We start from the raw sequence: 21,223 nt of genomic DNA on the forward strand, positions 1-21,223 counted from the left end.
TCAGAAATTCAAAGGCTACCTTCCAGTGGAACAGAGTCAGGATTTTCAAAGTATGACGTATAAAATTAATTCCTAGTGGGCTCTTGAGAATTTGAACAAGTAGAAGGGTGCACCCCAAACCCTAAGCATTCCAATAATGTGTCTAGTGGGGTAAGGAATGACCTTACCATACCAATAGTCACATCTACCTCTTCCTATTGAGAAATGCACGTAGAAAATTGGATGCCATTCCAGAAATATGATGTATCATTGGGCTATATATAGGAAGATCTGGGGCAGAACCACTCACTTGCCTTCTGCATTTGTCCTGGGATGGTCACTGATCCTCCAGTCCTGGCAACCTGCTCTGCCTTGAATCATCTTCTGCTCTAGTAAGATTCCCTTCCCTTCCTTTCCTTTCCTTTTCTGCCCTGTCCTGCCCTGTCTTGTTCCATCCTTTCCTTTCCTGTCTTTTCCATTCCTCTCCTCTCCTTCTTTCCTTTCCTTCCTTTCTTCCCTTCCCTTCCTTTCCCACTTTTCCTTTTCTCCTTCCTTCCTTCCTTCCTTCCTTCCTTCCTTCCTTCCTTCCTTCCTTCCTTCCTTCCTTCCTTCCTTCCTTCCTTCCTTCCTTCCTATTTTGCCTTATTGTAAGCCCTTGGTTCTGGTTTTGAATTCTCATGCTGTGTTGTGCAAAGATGGTTGGGTGGCCTCTATGCCTATCATTCTCCCCCAGCTCTAGGAAGAAGAAGAAGACAGCCACAAAGCCTTTCTGAAAATGTTGTCTACTAGAAAACGGCAGGGATTTGTCCATGTAGCCCCCAGGAGTCAAGGCTGACTTGAAGACTATTAAAAAAAAAATACTAAAAGTACACCTTTCTCAAATGCTTGAGGGAAGGATAGAAGTCAATTTTGCAGAGAATAGCTCTTGTTAAACAGCTCAGTAGATCATAGGAGAGTAAGATCCATCAAGAAGAGTAGCATCAATCAGTAGGTCTGTTTTTAGTAGATAAGAAGTTCTATCAAGCATGAAATTCATTCATTCTTTCTTTCTTTCCCTTCTTCTTCTTCCTTCCTTTTTCTTTTTCCTTTCTCTTCTTCTTCCTCCTCCTCCTCCTCCTCTTCTCTCTCTCTCCTTCTCTCTCTCTCCTTCTCTCTCTCTCTCTCTCTCTTTCTCAAATTTATTTGCCATTTATCTTATGATATGGGTGACTCTTATAAAGGTAGAATTCACCGCCATTTTATTTTTTTGTTTAAATTGCAATACACTGAGATAAGGCAAAGAAACCCATGAAATGAGTATGATGCGGCTCAGCATAACGCAAGTATAGGTAAATTATAATTATATAGTGATATGTTACAACCCAAATGATTTTCAAATATCTGGATGGAGGGTTGGTTTTTTAAAAAGATTTCTATAATTTGTTGCTAACTGTAACTCAATGTACATAAAATTTTGTTGACTCAGCTAATATATTATAAAAACTAGAATGGAACGCAAAATAGCGGTTACCTTCTGAACTATTTATAGAGCATTTCCACCCTCCCTGCAAACAGCAGCTCCTTTGCAGGCTTAGCGTTCCTCTCTTGCTCAAGAGGGAAACTGGACTAAGTCAAGTTCTTGTACAATGAAAGCAACCAATGCACGAAGGGGAAGCAATCAGCCCTCCCCTCCCCAAAGTCAGAGGGGCACATTGGGGTGACTTCTGCATGGCCCCGCCTTGAAGGCAACCTTCAAAAACAACAAAGCTTCCAATGTCACAGTTGTTGTTTTTAAAAGGCAAAACTAAAAATCAAAACCCACCCATCTTCTTCCATACCAAAAAAAAAGAGAGAGAATGAAAATAAGTACCCTGATAATCCACATTTAATAATCCACAAATCTTGTCTGCCATTAAGAATTAGACTCTTGGCAAATGCATATGTCAGGTTCCATTCAGGTAAAGAAAAGAAACAAGAGGACTAAGCACTTAGTTCTGTGGTAAGTGTAATCTTTATAAGCCTGTTCCGGTACTTCCGACCACCACACAATGCAAAACGAGTGAAATAAAGTCAACCCTGTAATTTTGTATTTCCCTCCACCATTTAAACCCTCCTATGCCCCGCCCTCTCCTACACGCACGCAATGCACATAATACGTGCTGAGGATGCAACAAGCCATGCTGGTTTATACGTCCGCGCAGTGGTGGGTTCTGGGCAGTACACGTACCGGGGGTAGCTGGAAGCAGCAGCCATTGTACCTGAACAGTGGCTCGTTGGGCCCACCCGCCCGCCCACCTGTCCTTACCACTTTTTGAGCGAAATGGGGCAATTGTGCACGTGTGAACAGCGTGCGGCGCCTGCGCGACTGCTGCCGAGCAGCTGAATGTCACTGGGCAGTGGTGTGCGCATGCGCGCATAGCGCATGTGCCCAAGGAGCACACCTGGCCCTGTTGTGGCATACTGGTTGCGATGGGATCTGGAACCCACTACTGCTTCCGCGCATGTGCTGGCACTGCTCTGTATTAAAGACAGTGCAGGCTCACTGCACATGGCCTAGGGATGACAATCAGCTGGAAGGCAGTACCAGCAGAGCGCCCACGTCCAAGGATCCGGCGGCGAAAGGTCGGAAGGTCCACAAAGCTCGTGGTGTGGCAGGCATGAGGCAGACATAGACAGAAGCAGGCTATCAGATACGGCAGCGTTCTCTGGTTCAAAACGACCCAGCCGCGAATCGCTTCGCCATCGGAATGGCAGCCCTGAGCCACTGAGAGCACTGGGGATAACAACCTATAGGCAATCCTCCATTTACAATCATTTGTCTAGTGACCATTCAAAGTTCCAATAGCATTGAAAAAAGTGAGTTATTAATGTTTTTCACACTTATGCGCTTTGCGGCATCCCTAGGGTCACCTGATCAAGATTTGGATGCTTGGCAACTGGCATGTACTTACGATGGTTGCAAGTGTCCCAGAGGGTCATGTGATCACCTTTGGCAACCATCATTAGGGAAGTTACAAACTGAACTGCAGTGGTTCACTTAACCACTGAGGCAAGAAAGGTTGTAAAAATGGGGCAAAGTCCCTTCACAACTGTCTCACTTAGCAATGGAAATTTTGGACTCAATTGTGGTTGTAGGTTGAGGAATGCCTATTGTTTGCCCTCAGAAATGCTTGCTGTCAGAAGCTGCGAGCGTGCCATCACTGGAGATTTTAAAGAAGAGATTGGGCGGCCATTTGCCTGAAAGGGCATAGTCCTTGCTTGACCAAAATGTTGGACTAGAAGACCTCAAAGATCCCTTCCAAGTCTACTATTCTGTTAAAACAAAACAAAAAACCACTTCTATTTGTCACTCTCAGCACATGATGGGATAGCTTCTGGGATTGTGGGTGGGAGCCTGAGTAGAATAGAATAGTTTATTGGCCAAGTGTGATTGGACACACATGGAATTTGTCTTTAGTGCATATGCTCTCTGTGTACATAAAAAGACAAGATACATTCGTCAAGGATCATAAGATAGGCCAGCTTTCAAACATCCGACAGCTTGACATAAATGAGTGCTCCCTATTGATAATGTGAATTTCTTATTGTTTGATTGGGTAATGGACAGGCACACTCAGGCTAAAGGCAACAACAGCTCTTCATTGTAACAGAACAAGTATGTACAATCCAGTGAAGGTTGAGTCTGACAGCAGCCCTTTTAAGGGAGCTGTCAGACCCTTCCACCAATGAGATTAAACCTCTGTTCCCGGCGGAACAGAGGACCTTTGGTGAAAACCATTATAACTGAAGCTAGTATCTAACACTTACTTTACAACATAAGATATTTGAAACATGGGCCCGTCCTGGAGGCTGGGGAAGGCTCGGACGAGGGCTATGCGTTAGAGGCAGAGATAGAACTAAGGTCGTCTAGCAGTTCTCAGCTGCCTTCGGAGCTAAATAGCAGTGAGGCAGAGGAACAGCTGGAGCCTGTACCCAGTGTGCGCATGCGCAGAGCTGCCAGAAGACAAGAACAGCTCAGAAGTCAGAGATGACTTGAGAGTAAAGCCACAGGTGGCAGGTGATTGGACTCTCCCATAGGAAATAAAAGAGGAGCGAAAGGGGAGTGGGCATTTGCAGGAAATAATTCATTCGTCGGTCATTAGTTTGTTTCAGGAGTGTGAAGATCTGTCTGTGAATCTCAGAGACTCTAAGCCCAGTGTTTCCTTGCATGGCACTTCATTTGGAAAATATTTACATGGCGGCTTTCCAAATTAGATAAGGTCTGTAGTTATAACTTCACCTTTGAGAGACTGTTTGCCAGGCCTTGGCTGAATGTGAATGAGAGAAACTCACATTCGTTTAATAAAAGAGGTTTGTTGGGACCAAGAATCTGCTTCGTACTTTTTGGGGACACCTAGGTCAGAAGACATAGCTTAAATGGTCTATCAGAGGTTTGGTAAATCCATATTCAGAAAAAATCCCAAGTAACAGGTCAAATAAATGGTGGAGGTGTCACAAGGATCATCTACGGTGCTCTTATCTTCCTCATGTCACACTCTTCCAAGTGACAATGGGTAGATGTGGAACAGAGAACATTTGGAAGGACCAAGAAATCAAGATCTTAAATAGGTTTTGCCTTGAGTTCTTTGGAAACCTTGTTTCAAAGGTAGATCCCCCCATTTTAGCCAGACCTCCCTTCTATCTGGTCCTCCATAAAGGAATTGTAGGAATTGAAGTGAAAGAACTAAAGATCACTAAATAAAGGAAAGCTGCTTCAAATTGATGGGAGCCATGCCCTAAAGATGCTCCTGGCCATCTCAGTTTATTGTAAGGGAACAATGTACAGGTGATCCTTGATTTATAACACTTCACTTAGTGACAGTTCGAAGTTACAATGGCACTTTTTCACACTGACAACAGTTGCAGCATCACCATGGTGACATGGTCAAAATTCAGACGCTTGGCAACTGACTCATATGTATGACAGTTGCAGTATTCTGGGGTTCGTGTGATCGCTTTTTGTGACCTTCTAACAAGTAAAGTCAATGGGGAAGCCACTGAACAACCCTGTTGCTCACTTAACAACTTCAGTGATTTCCTTAACAATGGTGGCTGGAAAGGTTGTAAAATGGGACAAAACTCACTTCACAAATGTCTTGATAGCAATGGAAACGTTGGGCTCAATTGTGGTCATAAGTCGAGGATTATCTCGCTGGAAATCATTTAGGCAGTTTAATTCACCATGAGTGAAGGCTGAATCTTCCATTCCTGACATGATATGATTCCTATCCTAGCGGTTTTCTTTAAAGTTGTTTCTACTCACATTAATCAGCACCAGCAAACAACTGCATGCCCAGGCCTTTTTTGAGGCAGCAAAATATATCAAATTATTTTTATACTGATGAATTTGTAGGAGTAGAGTCTTCTGAATTTGGTGCAGGGGAGAAGGGAAGCATAATTTTGCTTTGGTCAATAATTTAATAGACACCAAAAGCTTGCAGCACAACCCTTGTCTCACAACAAGAATGCCATGTCAAGGGGGAAAACCAACCTGGTGCCATCCATCAGTCAAAGGAGAAGCAGCTGCAACAGAGTTTACATCATAATCTTGGCCAGAAGAAAACTCTACTGGAGCAGTTGTAAGTTGACCTCTGATTGTAAGAAAGGCACATTCTGTCTTATCTACTGACTCATTGCTAAGGGCTGTTGTGTTATTTCTAAGTTTTCTAAGGTGTTTTCAGAATAATTTTATTAAAAGCCAACATATTTTTGAAATGTATATTTTGTTAAATTTGTCTCTGTTTTCCACTGTGAAAACTCTACTGAGGATTGATTTTCACAAGGGCCTTGCATGAAACAGTTCTACTCTATCCTTCAGCTTTTTTTAAAATTTCCAGACTATTCAGATAATGCTACACTCTTCTTCTTGTGCCATATCCGTCATCGGATGTTGGCAATCAAGTTGGCGACCCTATTTCTATCAACAGCCAAATGAAAAAGTGCTATTGAATTTTGTCCCAACCAGTCCCTTAGATTTTGAAGCCATGATATTCTTCTTCTGCTTGGACCTCGTTTGCCTTCAATCTTTCCTTGGAGGATTAAATGAAGTATGGCGTATTTTTCTGGGTGTTGTATCACGTCTGAAATATTCTAACTTTCACTTTTTTGTGGTTTTGATGATTTCCCTTGGCTTTCCCAGGCAGCTTATCACCTCCTCATTTCTGATTTTTTCAGCCCAGCTTATACATAACAGTTGCCTGTAAATCCACATTTCAAATGCTTCTAGTCTAATAATGCTATTTACCATAAGCAAATAACTGCAGCTTTCCATTGATCTCTTAAGAGAAATTGGAGGAGGAGGAGGAAGAGGAGGAGGAGGAGGTGGTGGTCTGGTAAGGTGGAAATACCAGGATAATAGCACTAATTGGGACTCTCAAAGCTGTTAAAGATTTGACAGACAGATAATATTAGACACAATTTAATATGTAAAGGTTGAATATACAGTTCTCAACTTATGACCACAATTGAGCCCATTTTTTTTGTTGCTAAGTGAGACATTTGTTAAGTGAGCTTTGCCCCATTTTACAACCTTTCTTGCCACAGATGTTAAGTGAATTATTGCAGTTGTTAAGTTAGTAATAAGGTTGTGAAGCGAACCTGGCTTCTGCATTGCCTTTGCTTTTTAGTAAAATGTGATCACATAATCCCAGAACAGTGGAAAAGTCATAAATATGAGTCAGTTGCCAATTTTGACAATGGGGACGCTACAATGATCACTGAAGAGATTCAGAAAACTAACCCACTACAGGTAGTCCTCGATTGAGCCCCAAATTTATGTTGCTAAGCGAGACATTTATTAAATGAGTTTTGTCCCATTTTATGACTTTTCTTGCCACTGTTGTTACCTGAATCATTACAGTTAACGTAGTAAAATGGTTGTTAAATGAATCTGTCTTCCCCATTGACTTTGCTTGTTAGAAGTCGCAAAAGAGGATCACATGACCCCGGGACACTAAAACCGTCATAAATATGAGTTGTCAAGTGTCTGAATTTTGACCATGTGACCATGGGGATGTTGCAATGGTGAAAAACGCTCATGTCACTTTTTTCAGTGCTGTTGTAACCAGGGGTGGGATTCACAAATTTTAGCAACCAGTTCTCAGTTGCTGGGTGGGCATGACCTATTCGGCTTCCTGTACCACGGGGGGTGAGTGGGTGTTTTTGCCCTCCCCAAGCTCCAGAGGCTTTCCTTGAGCCTCTGGGAGGGTGAAAATGGCCTCCCCCAGACTCCGGAGGCCCTTGGGAGTCTGGAAATGGATCCGTTTCTGGATTTCTGAAACTTCCGGGAGGCCTGTTTTTCACCTTCCAAGAGCCTCCGTGCGGGCGTCTTACTTGGCATCCAAAACACGCCGTGTGGAGGGGCGGGGTGGGGTGGGCGGGGCCAGCCAGTACTTGCAACTACCGGTTCACCGAACTAGATGTAAAATTAGCATCCAGTTCCCCTGAACTGGTCCAAACTGGCTGAATCCCACCCCTGGTTGTAATTTGAATGGTCACTAAACTAACTGTTGTAATTTGAGGACCACCTGTACTATTATTTTGTTAGCTTCCCAGATTTTATAGTGTGAATATGAGAGTCATCGTTAGCCCTATCAGAAAGCCTTCTTCACAGAAGGAATTAAGGACTTGATCCCAATAGAAATCTGAAGATAAGGAGAAAGAATTGCTGATGGAAGATTTAAAAAAAATATTACTCCATACATTATTTTCAACCTACTAACCCCTACTGTTAGATCTGGGCAACGAGAGACAGACTACGGACACGAAGTAACTTAACAGCTCATTTTATTAGTAGTAGTAGTGATCCAGCTTGCTCTGTGGTCGGAGGGTTCCCCTTTTATAGGGATGAGGCACGCCCATTGACCAATCAGAGGAATACCTGTTTCCCGCTGTAGGAGCGGACCTGAGGGAAGACTTATCTCGATATATGTTAATATCTAACACCCCTCCCCTCCTAGATGGGACGTTGCGGTAGGTGACATAGTCCTTTAGGTAGGTGGGTGTTTGTCTTGTTCGGGAGGAACGTCGGAGTTCAGGTTGTGTTGAAGTGCTTGCAGGACTGGTCTCCTGTTGGTTTGAAGTAGTTGCAGGATCGGGTGCTTTTTCTGTTTCTGGAGGTCTTGCGTTTTCGATGCTCTTTTCCCTGGTCTCTTGTTCGGCTGCGATGACGGGGGTTTGCTCAGCGGCTGTGATGACGGGGGGTTGCTCAGCTGCGTGCGTGATGTCCTGTCCCCCGCTTAGCTCGCCGGTGTCGTCGTTTCCTGGGATGAAGTTTCCCTGCGGTTGTCTTTCTGTGGACAGGAAACTTTCGCCCTCATCCCTTAAGTTGGAGTGTGCTAGGCGACCTCGAAGCTGATCGATGTGCCTTCTCCAATTCCGCCCATCTTCTAGCTCTAACAAATACGATCGAGGGCCCATGATGCCAATGACCCTTGCCGGTATCCACAATGTCCCCCCTGTGTAATTTTGAGCATAAACAGTGTCTCCTTCTCTAAAAAACCTGACCTTACTTGTAGAGTCTGGGGGAGCCGAGGTAGAGTAATTCGGGTGGAGCCTGTCCAGGTGAGACCGTAGGCGGCGACCCATTAGTAGTTCAGCGGGGCTCCTACCCGTCGTTGCGCTCGGGGTAATGTGTTGAATGAGGAGGTAATGGTCAATGCGTGTTTGCCAATCCCCCGGGCCCATCCTGGCGAGGGCCTCTTTCGCGAACCGCACCATTCTTTCTGCCTGACCATTGGACGCTGGATGGAATGGCGCGATGAGGGCGTGTCTGATTCCCAACCCTGCTAAAAATGTCTCAAACTGCATGGCCGTGAATTGGGGCCCGTTGTCCGATACTAAGAGATCTGGTAGACCATGGGTGGCGAAAAGTCGCCGAAGAACCTTTATAACTGCCTCTGCCGTGGTTGATGTCATTAGGACTACATCTAACCATTTGGAATAAGCATCTACAACTATGAGGAAGGTTTGACCCTGGAATGGCCCTGCAAAATCAATATGAATGCGTGACCAGGGTGCCTTGGGTTTCTCCCATTCTGTGGCGGGCGCTTCCGGGGGTGCTGGTCTCGACTCCTGACATGGGTCGCAAGTGGCCACCCACTCCTCTATTTCTTTGTCCATATTGGGCCACCACACATAACTTCTCGCTAACGCTTTCATTCTCACGATCCCCGGATGACCCATATGTAAAGCATTCAATACATTTTTTCGTAGAGCAAAAGGAATAACAACTCGATCCCCCCACAATAAACATCCCTGTAACACGGAGAGTTCGTCCCGTTTAGACCAAAACGTTTTGAATTCCGGGCCCACATTTCCCTTTGGCCACCCCCTCCATACCCAAGTTTGCACTTGCTTTATTAAATTGTCCTTCGAGGAGAACCTTGCAACATCGTAGGAAGAAACCGGTCCCGAATCCAAACAGTCAATGAGCAATACCGGTACTTCTGGAGTGGGGTCTGGCAAAATGTCTGGTAATGGGCAACGGCTGAGCGCATCTGCGTGTCCTAGAGTGGAGCCCGGTCGATGAATTAACTTGTAAGAGTACGCAGCCAGGAAAACAGTCCACCTGGTCATGCGTGGAGAAAGGGAGACCGGAGTGGGGCGATTTCCCGCCAAAAGTCCTAACAGCGGTTTGTGATCAGTAATGAGTTCAAAATCGCGGCCGTAGAGGTATTCATGGAAACGTTTCACACCTGCAACGGCAGCCAACGCTTCTCTGTCCATTTGGCTGTAGTTCCTCTCGGCCGATGAAAGAGTTCTGGAGTAGAAAGCAATGGGTGCTTCTTTTCCGTCGGGCATCCTGTGGCTGAGGACTGCTCCAACCCCGAAAGGCGATGCGTCGCAGGTCAATACCAGCGGGAGGGTCTGACTGTATTGCACAAGTAGTGAGTCAGTGGTGAGCAGGCGCTTTACCCCGGCGAATGCTGCAGCTTCGGCTCGTCCCCATCTCCATGGTGCGTTCCTCTGGAGTAGACGGTGTAGTGGCTCAGCAACGGTCGCCTTCTGTCTCAGAAAAACGCTGTAGAAATTAAGTAGTCCGAGGAAGGCCTGCAACTCGGTTTGATTTCGTGGTGTGGGGGCGTCCTGGATCGCCTTTATTTTCTTTTCAGTGGGGTGAATTCCCTGACCATCAATTCTATAACCCAGGAATTCTACGCTAGGCACGTTAATTTGGCATTTTTCTTTTTTAAGGCGGAGGCCCTTCTCTCTGATTCTGGCCAAAACAGATCTGACTCTTTTGTTTAGTTGCTCCTCGTTTGCAGCGGACACCAAGATATCGTCAAAATATGGGACGACTCCCGGTATCCCTTGCAACAGTCGTTCCATGACGCTCTGGAACAATCCTGGAGCAATACTTACGCCGAATTGTAGCCGGTTGCATTTAAACGCTCCTCTGTGCGTCACTATAGTCTGGGCCTCCGCTGTGGCGCTATCTACTGGCAGTTGCTGGTAAGCTTGTGCCATATCTAACTTAGCAAAAACCTTTCCCGGCCCCAACGAGTGCAATAAGTGCTGTACTACGGGCACAGGATATGCGCTCTGTTGTAGCGCGACATTAATTGTGCATTTATAGTCCGCGCAGATGCGGACTGATCCGTCTGGTTTGACTGGGGTTACGATAGGTGTTTCCCAGCGCGCGTGATCTACCGGCTCAAGGATTCCTTGTTCCACTAACTTATCTATCTCCTTATCTATTTTTGGGCGGAGTGCAAAAGGCACTCGTCTCGGTTTAAGTCGGATTGGCGCCACATTGGGGTCTAAATTAAATGATATTGGTTTGCCCACATACTTACCAAGACCGGAGCTGAACACATCCTCGAACTCCTTAAAGATCTTTTCAGCGCTGCTGTTTCTCACGGCGTTGATTCCGGTGACTTCTAATCCAAGGGCTTCAAACCAATCAAGCCCCAGGAGGTTCTGCAATGGTGCGCTGGAGATGGTCACGGGCAGCTGGGCTTCGATGTCTTTGAACTGGATGTGGAATGTGCCTTGGCCCACGATGGGGACTTGGTTCCCCTGGTAGTCTCGTAGCAGGACGTCTGGAGCGCGCAGTTGGCTCTTTCTGAGGCTGGGAATGGCCTGTTTCATGGATGCCCATGAAATGATTGTCAGGGTTGATCCTGTGTCAACTTCCAGCTCGCAGGGTGAGCCCTCCAAGAGGACTGTGACTTTCAGCCTTTTGGGCCGCTTAGGGCGGACCTGATGTATCGTGGTGAGATACGTTCGCAACTCCTCTCTCTGGGTCAACTCTATCTCATCGTCTACATCCTGAGAATACTCTCGTTGAGCGTCTTGGTAGAACGCTCTTTCAGCTCTCTGTGTGAATTCTCTCTGGGGATACGCTCGCTCACTTTCTTGTGAGTAATCTCTCTGGGAATACGCTCGTTCAGCTCTTTGGGAAGTTTCTCTCTGGGTAAACACTTGTGGATTTCTCTCTGGGCGCCCTTTTTGATTTCGCCAAGCCCCTGGGTTGGGCTTCTGTTGGCGGTACATGGGTGGCTGCCGTGAGGCAGGGACTCCGCTCCGGCACACTCGTGCGATGTGCCCAAGTTTGTTGCAGTGCGAACAAACAACGTTCCTGAACCTGCAAGTAGACCTGGGGTGATTCCCTCCGCAGCTTGCGCAGGGCGGCAAACGGGATCCGGGTTTTCCCCCAGGCCTCCAGTGACTGCTCTGCATCAGGTGACTGTCCTCGAACTCGGGATCCACGTAGTCGGGGCTTGCGTCTTCATAGTGGACTCTGGTTTGTCTCGGTGCTGGCTGGGTTTCGCTGACCCTTCGTTGTATGGTCACTGCTGATTTCTCCGCTGATTCCGACGCTCTTGCTTTGTTCAACGCTGACTGTAGGGTTAGATTCGGGTTGGCTAAAAGTTTCTTTTGCAACGAAATGTCTCTTACCCCACAGATGAATTGCTCTAAGATATGCTCTTCCAAATCCCTGTATTCACAGTGGGCTGCTATTCTTCGTAGAGCTGCAACAAATTGGTTAATGGATTCTCCCGCCTTTTGAGTCCTCATGTTGAATTCTTTGCGGCTGACATGGCGGGACGGTTTTGGCGCGTAATGTGTTTCCAAGGCTTGTTTCAGCGTCGCCCATGGTACGGCTTGTATTGGAGTAGGCGCGGTGAGGTCTCTGGCCGTATTGAAGACTTCCTTTCCGCAGTAGCCGAGGAAGATATTTTTCTTTCTTGCATCGGTGATCCCCGTGTACTCATTTGCTTCGAGGAAACACTCGAAGCGAATCATGAAGGCTTCCCATTCGTCGGTTGCTGGGTCGAAAGGAGCGGGGGGAGCATGCATCGCCATCTTCTCAGTTTGAATTTGCCGCGCTGCGGTGATCTGAGATGGCTGCCGGAATTTCTGCCGAATTCCTGGGCTGGATCAAATCCGGAGATTCTTGAAGTAGCGTTCTTCGTCCTATCTGTCTCTCAATCCCACCCTCGTCGCCAATGTTAGATCTGGGCAACGAGAGACAGACTACGGACACGAAGTAACTTAACAGCTCATTTTATTAGTAGTAGTAGTGATCCAGCTTGCTCTGTGGTCGGAGGGTTCCCCTTTTATAGGGATGAGGCACGCCCATTGACCAATCAGAGGAATACCTGTTTCCCGCTGTAGGAGCGGACCTGAGGGAAGACTTATCTCGATATATGTTAATATCTAACACCTACATTTCTTGAAAATCAACAATGGGACCAACCGAGGTGGGGGAATAATTTAACAAGAGCTATAAAGAGAGATGAAATATAGAGTGAGCCTGTTTCTGGCTACATGATTCTGAAATGAAGATATGGACCCAAAACTCTGTTGATGGAGCTGTTACTCAGAAATGTTCTTGCCTTCTTTTGATAAACCTTCTGTGTTTGCTCATTGTTACTTTGAAGGAGAGAAAGGACCAACAGTACTTGAAGGAGCCGACAGAGATTTGTCATTTAACCTGGGTCTCATGCTAAAAGGGAAGCACAAAGTTAGAAACTTCCTTTAAAAAGTTATAAAAATATTAAAAGCATACATCACCCTCTTGGGAAACGTGGCTTCCCCTTTTTTATTTCATCATTTCTGTTTTGGCCAGTGATCTCAAAAGCTTGAGGAGATGCAGATTTTGGAGAAGGTCTGGAGCTAGAACAACTTTATGTTATGCTGTAACTACTAAGTTGCATCTAAGATGCAAAGTTCCAGATGGCCATTAGATGGCAATCTCAAAGAGGAGCTGAAAACAATACTTTCCTGCTCTCTAGTGGACATTTGTATATTTGCAGACCAGTTTTGATAGGCCTGCCTACACTCTTTGGAAGCTCATGTATCTCTTTCCTCAAACAAAACAACCTCTATCCTAGCATCCCAACAGAGGCAAAATGTTACACAAGATAGATGGGACTAAATGGCACATTATTATAATTTTCTACATCTTTCTTGGTAGAGGGGAGCATAGTTAACATTGCCTAATCTGTATGGAGATTCTCAGTCACCCAGATCATGGTTGTCCCGTAGGAGCTTTGTCAAAAGGCAACTGGACTTTGTTTTTCCTTGAAAACATTTCACTTCTCATCCAAGAAGCTTCTTCAGTTCTTAGTTTCCATCCATTGCTTTTTGTCCTGCCCTCAGGTGCTTTAGAGAATAGCTTGACTATTTTGCCAATAGCTGTGGCAGCCCCTGAGATATAGCAGTGTTCCAAAATCTCAGGGGATGCCACAAAGAAGAGGGAGTCAAGCAGAGGTGGTATCCAGTAGGTTCTGACCAGTTCTGGAGAACCGGTAGCGGAAATTTTGAGTAGTTCAGAGAACTGATAAATACCACTTATGACTGGCCCCGCCCCCATCTATTCTCTGCCTCCTGAGTCCCAGCTGATTGGAAGGAAATTGAGATTTTTCCAGTAACCTTCCCCTGGAGTGGGAGGGAATGGAGATTTTACAGAATCCTTCCCCTGCCACGCCCACTAAGTCATGCCCACCAAGCCACCCCACCCCACTCACCAAGCCAGGCTCACAGAACTGGTAGTAAAAAAGTTTTGAATCCCACCACTGGAGTCAAGCTATTCTCCAAAGCACCTGAGGGCAGAACAAGAAGCAATGGGTAGAAACTAATCAAGGAGAGAAGCAACTTAGAACTAAGGAGAAATTTCCTGACAGTTAGAACAATTAATCAGTGGAACAGCTTGCCTCCAGAAGGTGTGAATGTTCCAACACTGGAAGTCTTAAAGAAGATGTTGGACATCCATTTGTCTGAAGTGGTATAAGGTTTTCTGCCTAAGCAGGGGGTTGGACCAGAAGACCTCCAAGTTGTCTTCCAACTATTCTATTCTATTCTATTCTATTCTATTCTATTCTATTCTATTCTATTCTATTCTATTCCATTTTCTGAGAACTGAAAAAGCTTCTTCAATTGTCAAGAAAATTGCAGGGAATTAACCATCATGCATTGAGCTTTTTATTCCTATTTCCTATGTTTGGTGTTTGTTGCATTGCAGAAAACAAGGGGACCATGGTGGTTTAATGGGGGCATCATTAATAGAAGACTAAGCAAATCAGATTCTGGGTTCCCACTGTCATTCTTTGTTGCCAGGTCCCTGTCTCTCTATCGCCACCATGTCCAGCTCCCAACGACGCCTCATGCAGGGTATGCACCAGGACCTCAGCTGCCCCGTCTGCCTCAAGCTCTTCCAGTCCCCTGTGACCACAGAATGCGGGCACACCTTCTGCCAGGCCTGCTTGGCTCGTGTGGCCACCGAAGAGTCTGAGGGCAAAACTGCCCCCTCATGTCCCACCTGTCAAACCGTCACCAAGGTAGAGCAGCTGCGGATCAACCAGCAGATGGAGCATTTGGTGGAGTCTTTCCGGCAGGTCCCTCGTGACCACTGTGAAGAACATCTCGACCCACTCAGTGTCTACTGCGAACAGGACCGGCAGGTGATCTGCGGGGTTTGCGCCTCTCTAGGCAAGCATAAGGGGCACAACATCATTACTGCTGCTGAGGCCCACCAGAGGATGAAGGTAAGAGGTTGCGGTCGAACACGGCCCTAAGGGCTTGGTGTCTTGTTCTCCTCCTTGTTCCTCTGTCAGTGTCAGTCCAGCAGGTGCCCCTGGATTGGATTCAATCAGGTCATTGGTCAACCCAGCAAGGAGAGGCGACAGTGGGATTACAAGCAAAGACCTTGCTGGATGGAGAAATGCCAAGCACTGAACCTGGTACCATTTCTGCAAGATTTGTGTTCTCCCTCTGAGCTAAAGTCTTTGTTCTAAAGCCGTGATGGTGAACCTATGCCACGCATGCCGGAAGTGGCAGAACCATCTCTCTGGGCACGCGAACTGTTGCCCATTGCTCTTCCGGGTTCTGGCACGCCAGACAGCTGGTTTTCATGCGGGTGGGAGCTCCGGAAACCAAAAGAGCAGATGGGCAAATGGATGGATGGACAGATGGGTTCATGAATGAATGGAACAACAGTTGGGTGCCTGGGTGGGCAGATGGGAACATGAATAGATGGATAGACTGATGGGTGGGTGGGTGGGTGAATGAGTGAGAGAGTGAGTGAATGAATGAATGAAACTATTGATAGTCCTCAACTTACGGCCACAACCGAGCTCAAAATTTATGTTGCTAAGTGAGAAATTTGTTAAATGACTTTTGCTCCTTTTTACAACATTTCTTGACTTGTTAAGGGAATCACTGCAGTTGTTAAATTAATAACACAGTTGTTATGCGAATCTGGATTTCCCCGTGGACTTTGCTTGTCAGAAGGGGATCGCATGACTCCAGGACTCTGCAATTGTCATCAATGTGACTCAGCTGTCCAGCAGCCTAATATACTACAATGGTCGTAAGCATGAAAAATGGCCAGGGCTCACTTTCCTCAGTACCATTGTAACTGTGAACAGTCACTAAATGAACTGTTGAGGACTAACTGTACTGTCTCCCTGAGGATAGAGCAGGGGATTATGAATCTCCTGGAATATTTGCTCCAGGTCACTGTCAAATGAAGTATCTTCTCTCTTGCTCTTTTTCTGAGAAATGTCTGTATTTCGTCACTCCTTGCTTACCATTTGGCATCATTGCAGAAACAGCTTCCTCAGCAGCAGGTCCAACTTCAAGAGACCCAAATACGTAAGGAGAAGACAATTGCTCTGCTGAATCGACAAATAGCAGAAGTGGAGGTACCAATCCCGGATGTTTGTTTGTCTGTGTGTGAGACTTAGATAGGTAGGTAGTAGAAAGACCACATGGTGGTTTATAATATACAAGATCTATAAAGATACAGAATTAAAAACATTGGCTCACCAATTGCATTGCTCCGTGCTAAGTAAGCACACACCTACCTTATGTGTGCATGTATACAAACATCACACACAAACACATGATACAAATGTTCTACATTTAATTTATATTGTAGAACTTACTGTATATTCTACAAACTTTATATTTAGGGAGAATATCCTTACCCCATGTCATCTTAGTTTTTCCTATTTAATCCTCTTAATTTTAATCAGTTTGTAATACCTTTTTATTATTTTGTAAGCTACCCATTTGTTACAACAGTGAGAGGGTGGCAGGGGTGGGTTCCTGCCAGTTCTAACCTCTTCTTTAGAAAAGGTTCCAAAAATCTACACTGCCGTTTAGAACCGGTTCCAGCTCCCTTCCCCAGCCCGTCCGCACATCATCAAGATGAAGAACGAGAGGAGGAATTCTGGGAGTTGAAGTCCACAAGTCTTAAAGCTGTCAGGTTGAAACACCCATGGAGTTTTTTTTTCTAAAGGATTCGGGGTGCAAGGGTCTTGTAACTTGACAGCTTTAAGACTTGCATGTTTCAAATGCCAGAGTTTCTGAGCCAACATTTTGGTTGCTAAGCAAGAGCGTTGTTAAGTGAGTTTCACCACATTTTACAAGTTGGTCACGTCCACCCAGTCTCATGGCTGGCAAGCCACTCCCATCTGGTCACATGACCAGCAAGCCACTCCCACAAAGCAGGCCACGCCTACAGAAGAGGTTCTAAAAAATTTTTGAAACCCACCACTGGAGGGTGGCATATAAATTTAATATACATATTGTACAAACATACAGACGTGCATATGAAATATTTCACACCTATGCTCTGCAAGCTTACAGTAATTACCAGATTAATTGCACTTTTCTTAATATTATTTAAGAACTGTAGTTTAGTATAACCAATGTCATATATTTCGCCCGTATTGGTAAGAGGAAATTACCCTAAAACCAGATTTAATCTATGTAACAGACATGCTCTCTAGGTGACTTTAAGCTGGTTTTAGAAACACTGATTACACGTAAGCCTTGTATTTGGTCCCAGAAAAATCTGCCCTCAGAACAATTATATATAATTTTATAAATTCTTCCCACACTAGGAAACAGTATCCCGGTTCAAACACCAAGTAGCAGAGCAGCTGGGGGCCATGCGGTCTTATCTGGGGGCCCTGGAGTCTTCCCTGGGACAGGAGGCTGAGAGGGTGCAACAACAGGCCTCCGAGGCCTTGCAAAATGAACGCAAGACTGTGACCCGTTATCTGGACCAGCTGAAGCAGATGGAGATGGTTCTGGGGGAAGTGCAAGACGAACCACAGACTGAGTTCCTGAGGGTGAGTCATCTCCATTTTTAAAATGTTTTTCAGTCTTGATGACACTGAAAACCAAGTCGAAGCCTTTTATGCTTCTGCATTGTATGATCAACCTTATTGTAGGCATACAGGTAGTCCTTGGCTTACAACCATTTATTTAGTGACCGTTCAAAATTACAATGGTACTGAAAAAGGTTGCTTATGACCAAGGGTGAGCTTCAAAAATGTTAGGAAGGAGTTCTCTGCCTGATTGCTGGGTGGGCGTGGCCATGGTAGGCGTGGCCTAGTCGGCCTCCTGCACCACGGCGGGTGTGTGGGTGTGTGTGTGTTTTAGCCCTCCCCAGGCTCCGGAAGCCCTCTGGACGCCGGAAATGGGCCTGTTTCTGGGCTTCCCAAACTTCCGATAGGCCCGTTTGTTGCCCTCCCCTGGGCCTCCATAGGCGCCGTGCACTTACCTGCATCCAAAACGGGCCGTGTGGAGACTTCAGGGAGAGGTAGGAGGGGCGGGGAGGGCGGAGACAGCCACCAGTGGGATTTGGGGGTTCTCTGAACTGCACAGAATGTTAGCTAGAGCTTCTACTGAACCCCTTCGAACCCCCCAACAGCCCACACCTGCTTACGACCATTTTTCACACAACCATTGCAGTATCTCCATGGTCACGGGATTAAAATTCAAATGCTTGGCAAGTGACTAATATTTATGGCAGTTTCATTGTCTCGGGATCATGTCCTCCCCTTTTGCAACTTTCTGACCAATGAAGTCAATGCTGGTCAGACGGATTAGTAGGAAGCCAGAGTCACTTAAACAACCATGTTGCTAACTTAACAAATGCAGTGATTCACTTAACAATCATGGCAAGAAAGGTCGTAAAATGGGATAAAATTCATTTAATGCATTATAAATTTGGGGCTCAGTTATGGTCATAAGCTGAAGACGACCTGTATCTGTATTTCATTTTTAAATTACCTAACCATGCTGCTAGGAATTCTAGAAGTGATATCCACCAAACCGAATTGTCAAAATCTGCTCTAGGATGGAAAACTACATGAACTTTGCTAACTTCTGCTTTTTTTTCCTCCACAGAAATATTGTCTGGTCGTCAGCAGGTGAGCGACTGTCCTTTTAAAACAACCCACCAGCTAGCCCTCTCCTCTGAACCGTGCGCATCTTCAGTATCTCCAAAATGCAGAGTCCTTGGTGCTCTCTGAACTTGGTTGTTTTCTTGTAGATGTTTCATTACCCAAACTAGGTAATATCATCAGTGCTGATAGGGAGTGGCGTTTGTGGTCTCTGTACTCTCTGCCTCTTTCTACTACTACTATTGAAGATGTTACCCAGTTTGGTAATGAAATGTCTAAAAGAAAACAACCAAGCCCAGAGAACACCCCTCGCTTAAGCTCCTCCTTACCAGAGCCATCTTCTTAGTGTCCAAAAGAGGATGAGAGGGATAAATGTTGACACATACGTGACAATATGACACAACTGACACTGCCTATGTACATGCATCAGACATTAGGTTAGTACACAATTTCATCCTTTGTGCAGCAATGAGACATCATCATTTTTACTACAATATGACTTGTTTTATTAAATTTATTTTTGGATATACACCAGTATCATTATTTCAGTATCAGTGAGGCATCTGGGTATCAATCATTTAAATACAAATACAAATAGCTGTTGAGTACCAACCAGCCCCAAAGGCTGTGAATCTCACCAAAGATGATGATGATGATGATGATGATGATGATGATGATGATGATGATAATAATAATAATAATAATAATAATAATAATAATAATAATAATAATAATTAGTAGTAGTAGTAGTAAAAATATTACATCCTTCACTGAAAAGGCGATGAAACAATGGAGAACTGAGTTGGCAGTAGGGAATGAGAACTACGGAATGGTTAATATCAAGTGAGGAATTTTCCAGGGTGATTCACTTTCACCTCTTCTCTTCATCATCGCGATGATCCCATTATCAGTAATCTTAAAAAAAATGAAATTAGGCTACCAAACAGCCAAAGAAGCTTAAAAAATTTCACATTTATTATATACGGATGATTTGAAACTCTATGGAAAGCCAGAAATAGAAATCCAATCACTGACAAACACAGTCCGAGTATTCAGCACTGATATTTTAATGCAGTTTGGCATGGAAAAATGCACCAATGTATCCATAAAAAGGGGAAAAATCACGACATGTGAGGGAATTGAAATGCCCAATGGCCAACTAATTAAATGCAACGAAAATGAAGCCTACAAATACTTAGGCATTTTGCAGTTGGATAACATCAAACATGGAGAAGTAAAAACTATTGTCAGGAGAGAGTACACCAACAGAGTTAGGAAAATTTTGAAATCTAAATTAAATGGTGGAAATACAATCAAGGCCATAAATACCTGGGCAATACCAGTTATAAGATACACAGCTGGTATAGTTAACTGGACACAAGCTGATTTGGACATTTTGGACCGAAAAACCAGGAAACTAATGACAATGCACTGCAGTTTACATCCACGCGGTGACACTGATAGACTATACCTGCCCCGAAAATCAGGTGGCAGAGGATTATTACAAGTGAAGCAAATAGTTGAAGAAGAAAAACATGCACTGGCTGATTATTTAAAAGAAAGTCAAGAACATCTATTAATCGAAGTAAAGAACAAAAATCTATTGAAGGCCCAACAGACGAAACAAGAATACAGAAAAGATGTGATAAAATCAAGAATGGAGAGTTGGCATTATATGGTCAATTTCTGAAAAAAATAAAAGATAAAGTGGACAGTAAAAAAACTTGGTTATGGTTAACAACAGGTACATTAAAGAAAGAAACAGAGTCACTAATCCTGGCTGCACAAGAACAAGCTATCCGCACAAATGCCATTAAGGCCAAAATCAAAAAATCCTCTGATGATGCCAAATGCAGACTCTGCAAAGAAGTTGATGAAACTGTTGACCACATACTCAGCTGCTGTAAAAAAATCGCGCAGACTGACTATAAAATGTAGCACAATTCAGTGGCACAAATGATCCACTGGAATTTGTGCAAAAATTATAATATTAAAAGAGCAACAAACTGGTGGGAACATAAGCCTGAAAAAGTCATCGAGGGTCAGATGGTCAAGATCTTGTGGGATTTTCGCATACAAACGGATAAAATACTGGCGCATAATACACCAGACATCACACTGGTTGAGAAAAATAAGGTCACAATCATAGACATCGCAATACCAGGTGATAGCAGGGTTGCCGAGAAGGAATATGAAAAAATCGCAAAATGCCAGGACTTAAAAATCGAAATCCAACGATTATGGCACAAACCAGCAGTGGTAATTCCAGTGGTAATCGGCACACTGGGTGCTATTCCAAAAGCACTGGAATTACATTTAAAACAGTTAAAAATTGACAAAATCACCATCAGTCAAATGCAAAAGGCCGCACTGCTTGGATCTGCACACATATTACGAAAATACGTTACGACGTCCTAGGCCCCTGGGTGGGGCCCGACTAGTAATTAATGCCAAATCCGGTGAAACAACTGGCCGCTGTGATACAATTCTGTTGATGCAATGATGATGATGATAATAATAATAATAATAATAATAATAATAATAATAATAATAATAATAATAATAATAATAATAATAAT

The 21,223-nt window shown here is 44.6% G+C and overlaps 1 protein-coding gene across 1 annotated transcript in view; it reads left to right on the forward strand.

Moving 5' to 3' along the window:
* The first annotated feature begins 296 nt into the window (after positions 1–296).
* The window catches only part of TRIM72 (tripartite motif containing 72), a 32,614-nt gene continuing 11,687 nt past the window's right edge, over positions 297–21,223 (forward strand). The window contains exons 1-5 of the mRNA XM_081933818.1: positions 297–371; positions 14,563–14,990; positions 16,053–16,148; positions 17,355–17,585; positions 18,649–18,671. Coding sequence (XP_081789944.1) covers positions 14,586–14,990; positions 16,053–16,148; positions 17,355–17,585; positions 18,649–18,671 — 755 coding nt within the window. The 5' untranslated portion in view covers positions 297–371; positions 14,563–14,585. The remainder of the gene's footprint in view (positions 372–14,562; positions 14,991–16,052; positions 16,149–17,354; positions 17,586–18,648; positions 18,672–21,223) is intronic.

The sequence above is a fragment of the Natrix helvetica genome (assembly GCF_964273705.1).
Source record: "Natrix helvetica genome assembly, chromosome: Z".
Taxonomy (NCBI): Eukaryota; Metazoa; Chordata; class Lepidosauria; order Squamata; family Natricidae; genus Natrix; species Natrix helvetica.